At 40.9% G+C, this 19010-nt stretch overlaps 1 protein-coding gene across 3 annotated transcripts in view; it reads right to left on the bottom strand.

Moving 5' to 3' along the window:
- Window positions 1–15310, bottom strand: part of tns1a (tensin 1a) — a 69172-nt gene extending 53862 nt beyond the window's left edge. For 2 of the 3 annotated variants that reach the window (XM_088332574.1, XM_088332571.1), the window contains exons 1-2: window positions 15171–15310; window positions 14590–14748 (exon numbers count right to left, since the gene is read on the bottom strand). In XM_088332574.1, the coding sequence (XP_088188700.1) occupies window positions 14590–14685 (96 nt within the window). In that variant the 5' untranslated portion in view covers window positions 14686–14748; window positions 15171–15310. Of the gene's footprint in view, window positions 1–14589 lie in introns of all 3 variants that reach the window. The other variant, XM_088332572.1, reaches the window with a different exon arrangement.
- Window positions 15311–19010: the final 3700 nt, after the last annotated feature.

Raw genomic sequence — 19010 nt, 5'->3', positions numbered from 1 at the left:
AGGCTGTGGAGGTTGTCAGCAGTATCAAGTTCCTAGGGGTGCACATTACAAACAAACTCACCTGGTCCGTGAACACTGCATCACTGGTTAAGAGGGCACAGCAGCGCCTGTACTTCCTGCGGAGGATGAGGAGAGCCCACCTGCCCCGACCTTCCCTCATCGCATTCTACAGGGGCACCATAGAGAGTATCCTGACCAGCTGTATCTCTGTGTGGTGTGGAGGCTGCAGCGCTACCGACTGGGGTAGTGTGAGGAGGGTAACGAGGACAGCAGAGAAAATAATTGGGACTACACTTCCCTCCATTCAGGACATTGGCCAGAAGCGCTGCCTATCCCATGCTAAGAACATTATCGGGGACCCCTCTCACCCCCATCATGGACTGTTCACTCTGCTAGCCTCTGGGAAGAGGTACTGCAGTGTGCGGTGCAGGACCACCAGGCTCCGCAGTAGTCTAGTCCCCCTGGCCATTAGACTGTTAAATGGTCAATCTAACATATAGTTAACCTAAATCTAAACGGCTGCTAATCTGACTTTTTGCACTACTGGCAGTTCTTTATAGCTTGCCACTCCTTGCACATTTGCTCTCTGCACTATTGTACTTACAGCGTTATTGTTACAGTGTTAATGTTACTGTTTACCTGACTTGTTAACCTGACTGCCCATTTTGCACATCTGGTTAGCTACTCCTCTTGCACTATCGGCACTATGGTAAATTACTATACGTAGCCATAATACAATACAACTTTTACTTATATCTGTACATTCAAGGAAACTGTGCGGGTCAGATGTATCGACATTTCGTTCTGTATACACGTGTACTAGAATGACAATAAAGTAGATCTGAATCTGAATCTGATTAAGAAAGAAAGTAGTAACACCTGCTTTCAATTTCCACCAGATTGAAATTTTGCTTGGGCCTTTGTGAGACCGACTGGCCCAATAAGAAGGGCAGACCGAACCGCATTAAATTTTGCATGCTGTGATGCAAACAACGGAATGCATTTCCCTCCAATTACCACTTTATGGTATCCCTTCAAATCAAGATGTTCCATAAAAATGAATCCATTAATATATGTTAGAATGACCTCGCACACTGGTACTGTCTGTCAACCTTAATGAACCCAGTGACTTGACTGTGTGACCCATAGACAAATTTAAATATTTTTCCCTATTAAGGTCGGTTAGTTAACACATTTACAGCCGTTTAGAATCCCAAAATGTTAGCGGCATAGAACTGGTCACCACATGCTGGCGAAACAAATTGATCAAGTTGCACAATGTGATTTTAGTTTGGAGTTTGATTTAAAGATTGTACTTCACAGCTGCCATCTTCTCTACTTGCTCTTCAGAACTGCCACCAATTCTCGTGTTGAGCGACCAATCATTATACTTATTTGCATCAGTTCTTCTATTACTATGTTAAGTGAAGAGTCCTGAATATGGTGCCGTCAGGCAACAGGTGACTTCTTGAAATAAACTTCCATTAATTGGGAAGTATGCTTTTCTAAAAAACAAAACAAAAAACACAAAACAGAAGGACAATGTCTATAGAAGGAACACTCCATCCATCCATTAACTGCACCGCTTATCCTCAGTAGGGTCGCGAGGGTGCCGGAGCCCATCCGAGCTAACTTCGGGGTGTGGGCAGGGGACACCCTGAACCGGTTGCCAGCCAGTTGCAGGGCACATGGAGATATACAACCGTTCACCCGCTCATTCACACCTAGGGACAATATGGACCGGCCAATCAACCTGACAAACATGTTTTTAGAATGTGGGAGGAAACCCGAGTAAGCGGAGGCAAGCAGTAGGAGAACATGAAAACTCCGCAAAGGAAAGGCTAGTAGCTTGATTTGAACCCATGACCTCTGAACTGTGCCGCGGAAGCGCTAACCACTCACCTGCCGTCCCGCTGAAGGAACAATATTAACTCTAAAATCAAACCTTGCAGACAAATAAGTAATGGATATGTTCTAAAAACTGAAAACAAATATTGCGAAGATTATGTGGAAAATATCTATTGAGCAAATATTCCACTGCGTTGCATTACATTGTAAATGTAACCTGAAACGTAGTACCAACAATAGCCAGGGCAAATGTTTTTGTCCAGATTTTCCTTCATACAGCTTTGCAAACATGGTCCTTGCACCTGCTCCATAGTAATGCATCATGGGAGTATGGATCAGTGTACAAGAACATAGATGTGAGTTCATGGTGTATTATTAATGACAGCGAATACAGTCAATCCCAGTGGACTGACTCTCTGGGCTAGTGGCCAGATTGTAGTTGATCACATAGAGAAATGCTGTGCAGTGACAGCTTTGTGCTGCTTGTGCTAGCTTGCATGATCGCATCAACCTATACAAACTTAAATGAGGGCAGCACATGATGGATAACAGGTGAAGTAGACACGGATCAATAATTTAAGATCATGCGGTCAAAGACACTTGTAGATGTGAGGTCATTGGCTTATGTAATGAGAAAAAGCTGCATGCTAATGAATTCACTTAACATCACACACAAAATGGAAGACAGGTGGATGTTTTGAAAATCGGACGGTATGGATGTTTCATGCAACTGTAAGATAAATATAACTTTGTGTGATTAATCAAACTGACTTATAAAAATGTGGACCAAATACTGACAAATGCACAACCTCCCTTCTTCTGACCGCTGTGGGCGAAGATCCAACACAGGCCGTGAAAAATCACAGTTAAGCACTCAAAAGGTGTTTGGCCAGAGTTAAATTCTCTAAGGAATTGTCAAGATAAACGTATTGAGTAGAAGTTCGAAATGTGCAGGCAGCCTAGCAAACTGTTGATATAAATTTTTCAATCGTAGACATTCTTCTTCTTTTTCAGCGGCTTTATCCCATCTTACCAGGGATCGGCTCCCATACACAGTCGTGTGACTGTGCACAGTAATTGATGCGAGCATAGTTATACCCAACTGATGTGTCGCAGTGTGGACAGATTTACAATACTTTCTGTCATATCAATAAAATGACAGGGTATACAAGATTGACCTTGGCAGTGTCTGGCAGCCTCACAACAGTACATAATACTGTATATTGAATAATATTGCAAATCATCACATTCAGAGAACTCAGACTTTGATATTTCCACTCGGGACGGTCAAATTCAAGCTCTCCAACCACATCATTGTCACTCTTGATTGATCAAACTTGAGCTTGGGAGATGAATAGGTTTTAATGAGGAGAGTTCCACCATTAAAATGTTTTCATTTTACAATTCAACAGATTAAAATCAGATTTCTTTATTAGTTACTACAGAATGAATTGTTTAATATGAATTAAATTGGTCCATCTAAATGCCGTGACTTGTTCTCAAAAACAGCTCTGAACATTGACAAGTGTAATATCACCCAGAGTGACTCAGTCAAAAATTTAGGTGTCATATTTGACCCCGATCTGTCGTTTCAAACAAACGTTAAGAATATTACCAGAACAGCTTTTTTCCATCTTCCCAACATTGCTAAAATTCGCCCTATGCTGTCTCAGTCGGATGCAGAGATTATAATTCATGCGTTTGTTACCTCCCGTCTCGATTACTGTAATGCACTACTCTCCGGTCTAGTCAAAAATCAAGAGCCTTCAGCTAGTACAGAATGCTGCAGCGAGGCTTTTAACTAAGACAAGAAAGTTTGACCACACTACCCCAATTTTAGCTAACCTGCATTGGCTTCCTTGTTAGCTTAAGATGTGATTTGAAGGCTATGTTGGTAGGATACAAAATCATGCATGGAGTTGCTCCCTCATATCTTTCAGATTTAATTTCCCCCTATGTTCCGGTCCGAGGCCTTTGCTTTGAAAACGCCGATCTACTAGTGATCCCAAGAGCAAAGAAGAGATCCGCAGTTTCGAGAGCGTTCTCCATTCGGGCCCCGGTGCTGGGGAATGCTCTTCTCCCTGAGATTCGATCTGCAACCTCAGTGGAAATGTTTAAATCTAAGCTTAAAACACACTTCTATTCCATAGCATATGTATAAGATATATTTTATGTTGACAATATAAGGGGATGGTGTCATAATAGTCCGAAGTTTGCAATAGTCTTTGATCTGTGCAGCCCTTTGAGACTCTTTGTGATTAAGGGCTATACAAATAAACATGACTTGACTTGACAAATTGGATGTATCCTGGTTATACAATCAAAGCATCAGCTATTGTCAACAGGACCTGCAACTCTTGAAGGGATTGATGCTCAACATATTAGCCAGGGTGTACAGACCACAACCATGCACACATGGAAAACGTCACATATTCAGAGGTGTCGTACGGTGGTGAAAGACCAATCAAAGCCTGATTGATTTTCGCAGCTCTCCAGGGATTTTGTTAAGTCAATAAGGGACTCTGTTAGACAACAAAAGACATGATAGATGTAGAAAAAGTGAGCCTCCAGTGTTTCTATGGTTGTTTGCAACAAAGACAGAGATGTATTTTAGGGCATATGAAAAAATGAAAACAATCAGTTGCTTGCTAGCAATGAGCACATGCATGCTACTCTGTAAGAGCGCTGCTTGTGTCAGCGCTTCACATCTAAAATTCACTCCCTGCGCATGGGCCTGATAAATCATTAACAGCGTGTATTTGGGGAGCTTTCTTAGAACCAGCCTCTAGCACGTCACTCCTGCGTGTTACTCCTCACAGCCTCCGAGGTCTTTGCTTCGCTTTGATGGCTTTGCATTTTTCTGTATTTTCTGCATTATACCTTGAAAAAGTTTCACTTTTCACTCACATGGTCATGGAGAGTTTCCATGTTTCCAATGAAATTGATATTTTGTCCATTGCATGACTACAAGCCTTCCTATACACGTCATAAAAAATATTCACATAAAATCATAAAACCTAAAGAATTCATTCAGTAAATACTTTTAAAAAATATGTCCAAACTAATTTAATGAAATAAATAAAAGTGAGGCAAATTGTGACAAACCAGTCCCTACTGTAGAAAAAATTGTGAAGTACCAGCACAAACAATAACAAATACATGTGCACAATATAGTATGCAGATCTTCATGTTATTCGTGTTCTTGAACCCTCATGGACAATACCTGTCGTGCGTGTCCTGCTTCCCGACATAGTCAGTCGCACATAGGAGGAAAAGCGTAACAGATTAAATTATACAGGAGAGAACAGAAATAGCTCTATTGAAGCGGCCGCCTGGACAACGGTGAGAGTCACCACAAAGCAACAGCTACATCAACCCTGGAGAGAAGATGAAAGTTTTGGAAAAAAAAACATTAAAATAAAATAATACAACTTTACTTAAAAAAATAAATATAGCACAGGTTGCCCTGTATACCAGACACAATGGTTGTAATTTATATACATTATCAATGTCAATAATCTATCAAGCAATGAAAGACTGTTGGACCGAAGGAAAAATGTCTTACCCAAAACATGCAGGAGAGACAAACCCATGTCCTAGCACGTCCGGCCAGAGCAGAGGGCAGAGACACAGAGGGCATCCTCACCCAGGATATGAAAAAATGCAATATTCCCAAATATTAATAGTGCTGCCATTCAGGCTCCAATGGCAGATCCGAGTCGTAGCGGATTTAAGGGATACAAATGGAAAAATCAGCCAGTCCAACAGCATTGGAGCTCTGTCCCCCTCATGATTCGCTCCCTTGCTCTCCCCGTCCCGGCCACTTCTGCCGGCCGCTGCTGTCAACCAGTGCGACTTTGTTCTATTCGAGGGAAAAAAAGGGGGGAGGTGGGCAAGGGGATGTTGTGCTTCACACATACTTCTCCCTCTCTGATTTTGTCAGTCGATTTGGCCCTTCACTGCATCCTTGTAGCTAAGTAGCCTAACCACATCACCTTGTTCCTTCAAAAACACAAAATGGCAAGAATTACGGTGCTAGACAGATGTTTCATTTACAAGCCCACATGAAGCCCAGCCCCCCACCCTAGCTGTATCTGCAGCTGAAAAGTGAAGGTGCCAGCTTTGATACACTCTAATCGACACAGCAATCCTCACCAAAGTGAGCAATGACCATCCTGCGCCATTGTGAGACTGTACATCTGCAATTGAGGTGCAACTTATGTTTAAGTATAATCATATTTCTTTTGAAGAAGTAATGAATCAACATTGTATCAGAATCATTACATAACAACACATCTAGTGCTCAGTGCCAATTCATTTTGAAAGGAATAAAAACTATTGATCGCTGCTGCACTTCATCATTTGCACTCCAACAATGACCTCGGTCCAGAAACCCATGATCTGTGTGTGCACTCGTGGGTATTATGTAAACATGTTGGTTGGACTATCGCAATTCAAGTGACTATGTTCTGAAATTATTTGAAGCCTGTATTGTGATATCTGACAGATTCGGTTTCTCGCTCCTTAACATTTGACTCTGCAAAGCTGGCAGACTCTAGTGCAAGTGTGAGCAAACGTTTTGAATCGTCTGCAATAATGGATAAAAACATGTGTCAAAGGAAAAGAAAAGCTTGAATTTCTGTAACTGCCGATACAATGAATTGATCCAACACTGCATCATTAAAAAAGTTGTCCGATTTTTCTTAAATCCATTTAGTAATTAATATATGTTCAGACATTTCATTTCACAATATTCATTGATTAAAAGTCAATTTCATTAAAATGGTTTTAAAACTCTTAGAATTAAAGCTAAATTATATTGCGCCCCTTTTTAAGAACTCAATTTGACACATAAAAATGAAAGTGGAGAACTCTTTTTTGCATGGAAATGGGGCAAGAGATGATATTCAATGAATATAATGATAAACTTAACAATTGCCGGTACACAAAAATGTATTTTGACCCAACACCCAAGGCCACCATTTACATAATTTGAATGTTAATGCAATCGACATTATCACTTAACAAAAACAAATTTTCACAAAGGAAGGGAGTTGTACAAAACCACATTAAAAAAAGTACTGTATGTTTTGAAAAAAAAAAAAAAAAAAAAAAAAAAAAAAAGCCAGATGGGCGGTATATGTTCCTTTGGCCGTAGTTTGCCCACCCCTGCCGTAGTGCCTTCCAACAAATAGTTATAGAGTGTGTGTTGATGGGTAAACTTTCCATCTCATACTGTACAGCTGAAACTGCTCAGGTTTGTTGGTGAACAAAAAAGTCCAGTGACTAACCATTAAGGGAGTGGTGTTTTAAAGTCTAATGATGAGGTCAGACCTCTTACAACCTTCCAAAATGTAGGCACACCCAAAATCCCATGTGCAAATATTTGCATTTTATTAGAAACAATGAAAGCTAGTATTCCTTATCACTTGCTGATGAACACAGCACATGAAATATTTAAAGGAAGAATAACAAAACTTCCATCAGGTGGAGTGGCAGCATGGAATATTGAGAGCTGTTCAGGAACAAAATAAGTAGCTGCATCCCGCTTGTCCACAAGTGGCTGTCATTAGTTATTGTGGAGGGTCAACAAGTTATGAACTTAAGGAATGAGGAATTATGTAGCAAATATATGACTACTACTAAATTCCACGGGCAAATGTGTACGAAATTACAGCTTTACTCTTACATGTATATCAATCACAAAACCGCCTTCTGCTTCCCGGGCATGGATTGGAGCAATCCAGATGAATCTTTGACATGTATAGTGACAATCAAACAATGCAGTGGGCTCGATTTCTGTTTCCCCCCTATTTAAAAGATGTGCTTGTACATGGCTTGAAATTAGATTGGATTTACAATATATATGGACAGATACAACTGTGGCGGGGGGCTGACGCGATAGTTGGTGCCGGAGGCGTGAGGCACGTTAGGTAGATGGATTGGGTCGGATAGGGCTGGGACCAGTAGGGTTTGGGGGTTAGGGTTTTTGTGGGATTTTTGCATGTTCAGCTCTACCACCACACCAGCACATACCACGATTCGGGAGAATAATCCCCCTATGATTACTCCGATGATAGATACTGCTGTTGGTGGATAACAATCTGCCTTTGCTCATTTCCTTCTCATTCCTCTTTAGTTTTCTTCGTAAGATAGGCACTCGCCTCGATGAAACTATACTTGATGAAATGAAAAGAGCTGGTTAATCAGGGGAAGGCCACATGCTTGTTTGACCCACCACCTCAGCGACCACTCCTGCCCCCCCCCCCAACTCCCAATTATTCTGCTTTTAGTTTCAGAATGCTAAATTGATGAGAATGAAGTCATGTATTAACCAGCCGGCAGAGATGGGAAGCTGCGTCTTTGCTGTTATGGACTTTTTGGATTACCGTATTTTCCGCACTATAAGGCGCACCGGGTTATAGGGCGCACCCCCAAAAAATAGTTTTTGGTCCTATATTTTCCATACATAAGGAGCACCGGATTATAAGGCGCTACAATGGGAACGTCAACAAAACAGTCAGATAGTTCAGTCAAACTCATTACCCCCTTAACGTTCCGAAAGCTCTCAGACATGTACGGAAACAGTGTCTGTACGATGTCACCAATCACTCAAATCGTTCCAAATATCATTCGGAAGTTTTAAGTCTTGGGATTCAAGAAATGCCAAACATTTCTTAGTTTCCATTTTATTTTTTGGTGGCAACTGTGTGGACAGCAAAGTAAGAATTTTATTGTGCAGGGAAACAGGGTTCTTTACTGTGCATGTGACAATAAACACTTTGAATTGAATTTAGTTTAAAAATAGACTCATCACAGAAACATCAAGATCGTTCTAAAACAAGATACCGGGAAAATATAAAGCGTCATAGCTCACCTAAGTTCTCTTGCAGCCATCACGTTCAATAATGATACGTAACCATAGTCTTCTTACAACTGTGAGTGTAGTAAATCCAGGAGAGTAAAATATTTACAAATACAGAATAGTAAAAAATGTTTTCTCTATGCCGTAGTGCAACCCAACGTGTGATTCACATTCATCTTTTTCGGGCAATTGCAGGCTTTGTTTCGCCCCTTTAGCCTATGCGAGCCTCTAAATGATAAAAAGGATCAGCCCCCTTTACCCCCGAATAACTTTAGCCAACAGTGACTGATTCAAATGATGATTGACACATTGGTTAGGGAATGAAACGCCGGTATATAAATCCCAGCATACACCGCGGACTACTTCGCCTTCGGGGGAAAATCTAGTCGGCGGCTGCTTGCCTTAGTTGCAAGACTTTGCGACTTAATATTGATCCATATGTAAGGCGCACTGTATTATAAGGCGCATGGTCAACTTTTGAAAAAAACAAAGGCTTTTAGGTGCGCCTTATAGTGCGGAAAATACGGTAGTTTACAGGCTGGAGGCGTCATTGCTGTCATGCACTTTCCAGACAAATTTCAACATGTTAGCTAGTGTTCTCTTTCATTGATGTTTACTATGTTTGTGTACTGTGACCCAATGCTAAATCTATTCCACCCTGGTCATCCTGGAAGGGGGATTACCACTTGTGAGGCCCCTTCTTCAGGTTTCTTTTTTCCTCATGCTGAGGTTTTGAGTTTTTCCTTGCCCGCATGTTGGTTTAAGATCAGGCGATGGTGTCATTGTTATCCTGTGCAGTCCTTTGAGACATTTTTGTGATTAAGAGCTTTACAAATAAATGTGACTTGACTTGACTATTACACTGCAACATCTACTATTAGCCCCTTTGGGGTTTCTGTCTGGTTCAATCACCTAGTAGTCGAAGATGCGCCGGAAAGGCTGGAGTATTATGAAGAGTTATACTGAAGAGCACAAATACAAGCATTCATATAGGCATGCACGCACTCACGCAATTCACTCACACACACACACATAAAGAGCAATAATGCTATGATGCAGGGGTCAGGCACCTATGGCTCAAAAAGTCAGATATGGCTCTTTTCATGTGTTCATATGGCTCGGAGATAAAATGCTACTTACTCATGCAATTTCCCACTACAGTGTTTGAATAATGAGTAGATCAAAGTTGAGTTTGATGCATGCATGGCGGAAGCATCACCTATGCAAAAGCTGTTTGGTCCAGTATATAAAGGGCACATTTCTGACAGTAGTTTACAGACACAGTTTACAACAATATACTACGTTTAGGATGTATGTTGCTAAGGAATCCTTATACACTTTTATCTTTATAATCCATACAATCCTTATAATGTATGGTCACTGTTGAGAAACTTTACGATAAAACCCACAGGACAAAAAAAGACCGGCCAAGCACACAGAGCAATTTGATTGTGTGAGCAGTAGGAATGGGTGGATTTGATTGGGTGAGAGGTAAAGCCCCGTGCACACCTGACGCAAACAGTGTTTGGAATTTGGCATCTTTGCCATTTGGCTGCAGAACGCCAACGACAACGTACAGTCGTGCACCAGATGCTGTTTTCAGCAGTGTGGTTTTCCTCTCTCCTCCAGCTTGTTGGATTTACGGATCATGTTACAGTCCAATATAGCGACTAACAATAAGTTATACGGCTCCCCACTAATCAAGAGGCTATTTGTCTCTTGTGAATGGTTGAAATGCATTTTTTTCAAGGATGGATTACGTGCTGTTAACTTTAAATTTGTACAAAAAAGGTTAAAATTGTTTTGTATTTGCACATTTATAAATAATTTAATTTATGTTTCCTGTGTTTTACGGTGTTACTGTTTGAGTTCTAATCTTGCTTTTTTCTCCTTTTAAGTCATTTATAATGAATAAATCATATAAAGAGCAAATACAGGAATAAAATCACAAAAAACGCCATTGAAGAGCCGTTTGGGGGCCCAAATAGCCAGCTCTATTTAGTGAGGCGCGACGAAAATGCCAGTTCTTTAAAAAGAGTCCCAATTTCCATCTCTTCAACAGACTATTTGTTTCGTATTTAAAGTTCATGCATCACTTCTCCCTGCTATCCCGCACACTTGTGTAATATGGCAACTGATATTTTCACAAAAGAACTCTGCTTGCACCTTATTTTGAAACCATTATTTACGTGAAAAATGAAGGTCAAAATTAGCCTCAACGATCTTAAGTAACGGTGGGAAGGAGATACGTTTAAAGTGGTATACTTGATGGCATCGGACACAAGCTCTGGCATTATTATTATTTCATAAATATTATCAAATCATCTAGGTTTTTGTCTGGAGAGTGGGATTGGCAAGTTTTTTCTCAAGATATATGGTATGGCTCTCTCTCAAACAAAACCAAAAAAAAAAAAAAAAAAAATGTTTAACTATCAATGCTTTTAGGATCAAAAAGGTTTCCAAACCCCTGCTATAATGACACATGGTCTCTGATCAGATACACTGAACTCCAGAAAAAAAAATACATATAAAATGTAAAGGTCCTACAGAAATCAACCAATAAACATGCGGCTTTTTTACAATAATGTAGAAATGTAGACTGAAAAATTGTGTTATTTGTTATTACATACTCATTTATGGTGGAAATTAACTTATTACGGGTGATTATGTATTGTATAAACTACAAAAAATGAGGGACTGCTGGGTAATTGTTTGCTTTTTTTAAAACACTGATTTGATTCAAATGTCGAAAATTAGGCATTAATGGAAACCAAATTATAAACATTACACCGATAGTTGCTTTGGAAGTAAAGAGATGGTGTAATGGTTGATGATTATGCAGACCATATCAACATTAAAAAGGATCATTTTTTAGATTCAAGCATAGTCAAATACAAAACCAAGATTATTCAGACAGCATCTTGTTTCTTATTTGTGATGGAAAATGTACTGAAACAACCAAAAAAAACATTGAATCAAGACAGCTGAATATCATTGAGCAGCCAGGCCAATGACCCATTTTTTTCAAGTAGATTATACCTCTCAGCTAGTCTAGGCCAACTTCAAAGCAGGATGTACAAAGAATGACTAAGTTAATGCGGAATAAATTAAAATGTTACATAGAATCTTCTGGGATGTCCTTTTGTTTTGTGTTAATTCAAAAGTAAAAAATTACAATTTCTAATTGTCTGGGAACGGGTAAAGTATATACACAACCAAAGTTACATGGCAGAATTGTAAAAAATGTTTCACGAATATTCTGCGTCAATTGTGTAATCACACCTTTAAAGGACTAGACAAGGAGTTTACCAACCTTTTTGAAGCTGACAACAACGTTGTTACTATGTTACTGCTAGGTTGTAATTATTACAAGTTGAATAAAAATAGGCTCAGTCAACCAAAAAGCAGGCATGTTCAAAGTCTGGCCCGGGTCATGATCAAATTTATACTGGCCCCCGGCATGTCAAAAAAATTATAATATGTTTGAAAATTTGTAAAAAAAATGTTTTAAATAAATAAAATAAAATCATCCAGACAATAGCAGTAGCCCTTTGGCCGCCTTGCTCTTGGCTTTCTGTGAGAATTTTAGCCTACCCTACTTCAGACATGGCAACTCTAAATTAAAAAAAAGGAAAGTTGACAGTGAGGGCTGCCGCTTCCAGGACAAGTGGAAATTGGGAGTATTTTTCTCACCGAAATCTGAAACAACTGTGTCTGCCTAATTTGCCAAGAGACTGTGGTTGTTTCCAAAGAATAGAATATCAACAGGCCCTGCCAGACAAAACATACTGACTACAGAACATAAAGCTAATGTCATGATTACTGATTCGGGGCACCTGAGGATGGCTCGTTGGCGCCAATAGCCCTGGTCGCTGATTGGCTCCCTGCCACCTGTTAAACCCCCTGGCTCCCTGTTACCAGCCAAAATGCCTGAATCGTCGTCCCTCACATGTTTTCAGATTACCAAAACTGGACTGCTTTCGGAAAAGTTTGGACACGCCCGCACTAAAGCATCATGCCAGTAAGAAACCAAATTACCTTGAAAAACACAATGACCCATCACCGGTGAGCTATTTTCGGAACCGGTCCAAGAGTAAGTAAGGTGTCCTTAGAGGGTTAACTGGTGCCGGGGCATCACATTAAAGACCTCTGGCCAAGAACTTGTTGCTCTTCTTGAATGCAATTCATTTTTTAAACAGCTTTGATCATAGATGGTGGTCACCACCTTATTGTCATAAACACAAGGTGGTAGACAAAACCATAAATAGTCCCATTTTCAATATAAATAATGACTAATTTATAAATTCACAAAAACGGGAAAGCAAGACTTTGAATAGTGACGTCAGAGAAGGGGGAACAACACTAGCAAAAGAGAACAAAATGAAAAGGATCCACATGTATGCGCTACCATAGCGTCACCATAGAAACGTAAAAGCCTCTGCACATCATCGGTCCCTCCGCCTCCCCCTACTCGTCTTACTGTTACAACATCTCTTGCCATAACCCAGACCTGGGACCGTATGAGCTTGGTTGCCATGGAAACTGAACAGCTCCGAGCAGTCCTCAGAGGGGAAGACGCGGAGCCTTACCTCTCCCCTTTCACCTCCCAGTCAGTCACATGATGAGCTCTGCCACTGCAGTTGGAGCCATCAAAGTAGACTACAGGGAGGGGACTAAGGGTGTTACATCACTGCGCCCATCTTTCAAAATTGCTCTCAAAATGCATGACTTATCTGAAAAGTGCAGCGCAATGTTTATTTTTGATGAAATTGCGCACCTCTGTGCCAATGTTAACGAACCAGCCCTGCACAACACCAAGCCAGCAAAGTCCTAATGCGAAACGTTTACACTAATACACACACACACACACACACAGACGAGCTTGGATTGAGCGCGGGAATAGAGATAAGGAGCTGCGGCAATTGAGTGTGGGGGGGCATGCTGGAGACTGGTGATGGTTGGATTTTAGTGGTAGTGGGACGGTTATGGGGATTCATATCTAGTATTTGACATATACATTCCATTTTAAAGCTTTAGCTTTCAAATTTCTAGTGCGTATTATTCATAGATGCCATTAAATCTGTCTCTTTGGGCTTGGTATTGAAAGAAAGGGCAATTTCAAAGGAGAAGATTAGCTCAGTCATTGGGTCCTCACGTGAATATGCAACACTGGGTCTGAAAAAATAAAAAATTCGAGCGATCAAGATTATAACAAGTTTGTGGCACAAGAAACATCAAAAAAGGCCATATATCTTAGATTGCCACACAGAGCTCAAACCAAATCACTTTTTCTTCATCGTTCAAGCATTCGTGCCATACTAAAAATGGCAAAGACATGAAAATCTTTCCAGGGCCAGCAGTATTGCAGATGACAGTCCAATCACCTGCAATTTGTTTCTGAAAGGTGACCCCTTTTGTCCAGAGCATCCATTGTCCATTGGAGTTGCCAGCCCAAGAACTAAAGCCAAAACACCTGCTTGTCTAAATGCGGAAGAGATGTTTGGAGACTACATTCAGATATGACACTGACCTTGAATCAGCACCTAGATGGGCTAAAACGTCCTGAGGTCCCAGCAGAACTGGAATCCCCCTCAATGGACTTCCATTTTTATGGATACAATGGATAGTATTGCTCGTTTAATGCTGGTTTATAATGTTTGTTCACAATATTTGTTCATGGCAATAGTCAGTCATCTGTTGTTTTTTTGTTGTTGTTTTTTTTTTTTTGGTGGGGGGTGGGTGGGGGGTGGGGGGGGGTTGTCTTGGTTCCCATTCATCATCAAATGTTGTGATGCTCTGACACTAACAGGCTCAGAGTCCGAGTCGTCTGATCATCCAATTCCTCACATCCCCCGTCAGCCGTGGAGGATTCTTACCTTGTCTCGCTTGAAGCTCCGAAGTGGGAAAAAGCAAGCGAAGAGGAACTTGCCCCAGCTGATGACGGCAGCTAGGCACCAGTTGAGGCGAGCCATCCCTGGGTTTCTTTCCTCCTGTCTGCGAGCCCTTTATTTCTGCCTGGGCCCCGGGCTAGGATCCTGCAACCCCTCGGCAAAAATAAGAAGAGTCAAATAAAAAAATAGTTTAAAATTGACAATATTCCCCGAGTCCAGCAAATGTTCAAGGTGGTCCGTTTCAGCAGATGCAAACCACCTGTCTGGTTGTATATCTGCACATTCCGTTTTGTGAGCTGCATAAAGCGACAAATCCCCCCAATTTGGACCGACTCCCCCAGTTGGATGGTTCAGCACAAGCCAAAGCCATACAATTGCCTCCCTGATCATCCATCCGTCACTGGTCCCCCACTGCCTCACGAGCCAGTCTAGATCAGTTTAAGTGTCATGAGCATCGGCGGCTGCATAATGCGACTCGTCCGCCGCTAATCGACGGCACTGTTACGCACAAAAATTGGCATGCCACACACTCCCTGTCATCTCTGTCACACATACACAGCACTCGCCTTTGGCAAAAGGGAAAAAGAAATAACATGGGTGGAGGGGGGGAAAGGCTGTCCTAGCACATACATCCACAGGCTGAAGAGCCCCCCTCTCATCGCATGGCTCCCCTCTAGGCTCAGGATTCCCGGTGCTTTGCGCTCTCGCAGTTACACGCCGCCGCTGCTCTCTCTCTTTCACTAACACACACACACACACATACACACACATGCGGTGATGCTGCAGCACTTACTCAGCTAGCAAGGGGAGGGGAGATGGACGGGAGCAAAAAAAAAAGGAAGTACCTATTGGGAACCGGAGCATTGGTGAAAAAGGAAGGGGGAAAAAACGAGAAGATGTAAAGAACAAAACGAGCTTATCACGTGGACAACTCATGTTGGGGAGTGCAGCTTAAAAGGTATTCCCAAGCAGATTTCATTTTTCAATTAGGTACAGAGCGTAATGTGTTCCTCCCCAAAATTAGTCAAATATTTCATGCGCCAAAGGAATGGAGAAATGTAGTCTCAAAGATGACCCATCTGGGTGGTTTCCTTTAGAGCTGTGACATCATTAAAGAAACACAACACTTTCGAATTGGTGAATCCCGTTAACATAACCTGGCCATCTCCGAAACGGACATCGATTGTAGTGGACAGCGATTGCATACCGCACATTTTAGGAAGACGATCGCGGCTTTTAGTTTGTGTTTTTCGCTGCAGGTTTTGCTGTTGGTACAATTTTGTCCAGGTAACTCTGCTTTTGCGTCGGGGCTGTTGAGGGCTGTCCGGTTTTGTTTGCTCCTGTTTGGGGCTCGTTGGCTACCCGCTATTTATTCTTTGGCCGACTCACCTGGCGTTATCGTCGGTTTTGCCATGTCCTTTGGTTAATCCCCTGCAGGCTTCGCTTTTATTGCCGTGGCCGCTTTTCGTTTGTTTATTTCCTTGCCGGATTCGCATTTGTTGCCATAAGCAATTTCCGATTTTATTTGCAGTTAGCCTGGCTGCTCACTGCGTGTGTTTTTGTCGGCCAGCCTCTCGTTTTTTTCACAGAGCCACCTTTTGTTGATTGGGTCTGGTCAAAACCCCATTTTGCCGGCTCTCCATGTGTGTGCCAGCCCATTTTGGGCTGCTCACCCTTTGTTTTACCAGTACTGCATCCACCTGCTACACAAGGCTTAAGCGTTCTCCGCAAAAACAACCAAAACTTTGCATAAAACACTCAATTAACAATTAACACGTCAAACAATATGGCAACTGGCTTGCTAGGATGGTGGTGTTCCTCCGATGACGTCTCAGCTCACGACGACAAAGACAAATCAATTTTAAATAGGTTTTCTTCAAAAAACATCTACTATTTCCTCACATTATGCATGTTTAAGAATTTGGGATTGCCTTTAAGCGATGGCGTGTTGGAAAATGGGTTGTGCTTCAAATTGGGAAAAATTGTAAAAGAAAGCTCGATCAGACGCGTGCAGATGGGAGACGTCAGGAGATGAGGGGAATGACACAATTGCAAGAGGGAGAAAATGCTTGAAGAGCAATGAGTGCCCTATAAAAATGCATGCACGCATAGTACACGCTAGTATGCGCAACGTGCACGAGATGATTGTGGTGTGTGAGAGCAAAACGGGGCTGAATGGAAGGAAGGAGCGAAGAGCAAGATATTGAATCATTGTATCTTGGTTGATTATCCCCCCTTCTAGCTCGCTGTGCGTTTCTGGTTCACACGCGTAGACACAGACTTTGAGTAGCGCACAAATGCACACACGTGCGCAGAAGACTGCAGGTGGTGCGCAGGCTCGTTCACTGGTGCTGCAGTCTCTCTACGCTTCAGTAGGAGCACATTTTCACTGCAGAACGCTTTTCTCTCGCCCCCCTTTCCCCAGCCCGACCCAGTGCACCACCGCCGGCGCCACCACCACACCAACGCAATCACAACACATCAAAGCAATGAGCATGGCAGATACACAAGTGCATGTAGGACCACGTCGAGCCTGCAGGGAGATGGAAAAAGGGGTAGAGGATTGGGTACGGGGGCAAAATGGGAGTCCATATGGTAACAATGTGGTAATAACAATATGCTTGTAGCTGGCTGGCAAGGGGAAGACCGTTTATGTCAATGAATAGTTTTCCTCATTCTAAGTATTTGAGAATGCTTTCTTATTTCATTGTAAGAATCCCTATTTGTTTGAATAAAGCCTGCTCGCATATTCAATTATTCATCCCACCGAGATGGCGCCATGATAGTATAATAGCTATAGTTTAGTGAGCAGCGTTGAGACTAATGTGTTACAAAGGAACGCTTTCTAGGAACAGAATTACCTTTCTCTTTAACAAGTACTGTAACGAATAATTAATAAAATGTAGCAACTCAAATATTGTTACTACATGGAGCGTTACCGCATAACTCACCAAATCAGGGCTGTTACCAGAATGGGGGCAGGGGTGGGCACCCACAGATAGGCTCTGCCCATTGATAGAAAAGTGGATGTAGGAAAATGAAACAAAAGAAGAAGCAAAGGGGAAATAAAGAACCAAAGAAGAAAATGTGGAAAAAACTAGTAAAAAGCTAGGTAAAAAGAAATGACAATAGGGGGAAAACAGAAAAGATTAAGAAAAAAAAATCCATTATTCTAGAGAATTATAACAATATGTATTTTTTTTCAATATGGAAAAATGCATATTGACCACAAGTGCTATACAAATAAACATGACTTGACTTGAATTGATATGAAGTGTCTTGGCGAAGTGTTATTTTTCTAATTTTAAAGATTGCACAAACCAGGAGCTATGAAGGGTTCACTCCTTTGACAGGTTGTAGTACATGTTTTCTTTCAACTATTTGATTATGTGGCTATTTTAAAGTACTTTTAGGGGGTCTGCTTGCACCCAAGTATATATGATAAGTTGTAGCTTGATAATTACTCTCGGAGTGGCCTGGTTCTTTATGGTTTCAGATTGTATATGAAGTAAATAGTAAGTGTAAAGAAATGCTGTTTTTCAGTGCCACTAATGAGTACCCAAACTGTATTTTGCATGCAATGCAAACAATCTACATTAAGGCTGTTACTATCCAATGTCAAATGTAAGAAGTAGAATCAGTCAAAAAAAAGAACAGGATTGGTTTTCATCTTTCATTTCAATTTTGGAGCAGGAGTAAAATTATTATATATATATATATATATATATATATATATATATATATATATATATATATATATATATATATATATATATATATATATATATATATATATATATATATATATATATATATATATATATATAATATAATACAGTGCATATATATATATATATAATAATATAATACAGTGCATCCGGAAAGTATTCACAGCGCTTCACTTTTTCCACATTTTGTTATGTTACAGCCTCATTCCAAATTGTATTAATTTAATCTCTTATCTCAAAATTCTACACAAAATACTCCATTATGACAATGTGAAAAAGTTTTTTTTTTTAAATTTTTTTTTTTACTTTTTTTGAATTTATTAAAAATAGAAAACTAAGAAATCACATTTACATAAGTATTCACAGCCTTCGCTTAATACTTTGTTGATCCACCTTTGGCAGTAAATACAGCCTCAAGTCTTTTTGAATATGATCCCACAAGTTTAGCACACCTATCTTTAGGCAGTTTTGCCCATTCTTCTTTGCAATAAGTCTCAAGCTCAATCAGGTTGGATGGGAGATGTTTGTGCACAGCCATTTTCAGATCTCTCCAGAGATTTTCGATCGGATTCAAGTCTGGACTCTGGCTGGGCCACTCCAGGACATTCACGGAGTGGTTCTGAAGCCAATCTTTTGAGATCTTGGCTGAGTGCTTTGGGTCGTTGTCCTGCTGAAAAA

Source organism: Urocampus carinirostris, chromosome 3 (genome assembly GCF_059441175.1).
Source record: "Urocampus carinirostris isolate Australia breed hairy pipefish chromosome 3, RoL_Ucar_1.0, whole genome shotgun sequence".
Classification (NCBI taxonomy): Eukaryota; Metazoa; Chordata; class Actinopteri; order Syngnathiformes; family Syngnathidae; genus Urocampus; species Urocampus carinirostris.
The sequence above is the reverse complement of the archived record's forward strand: the minus strand, read 5'-3'. Positions and strand labels throughout refer to the sequence as shown.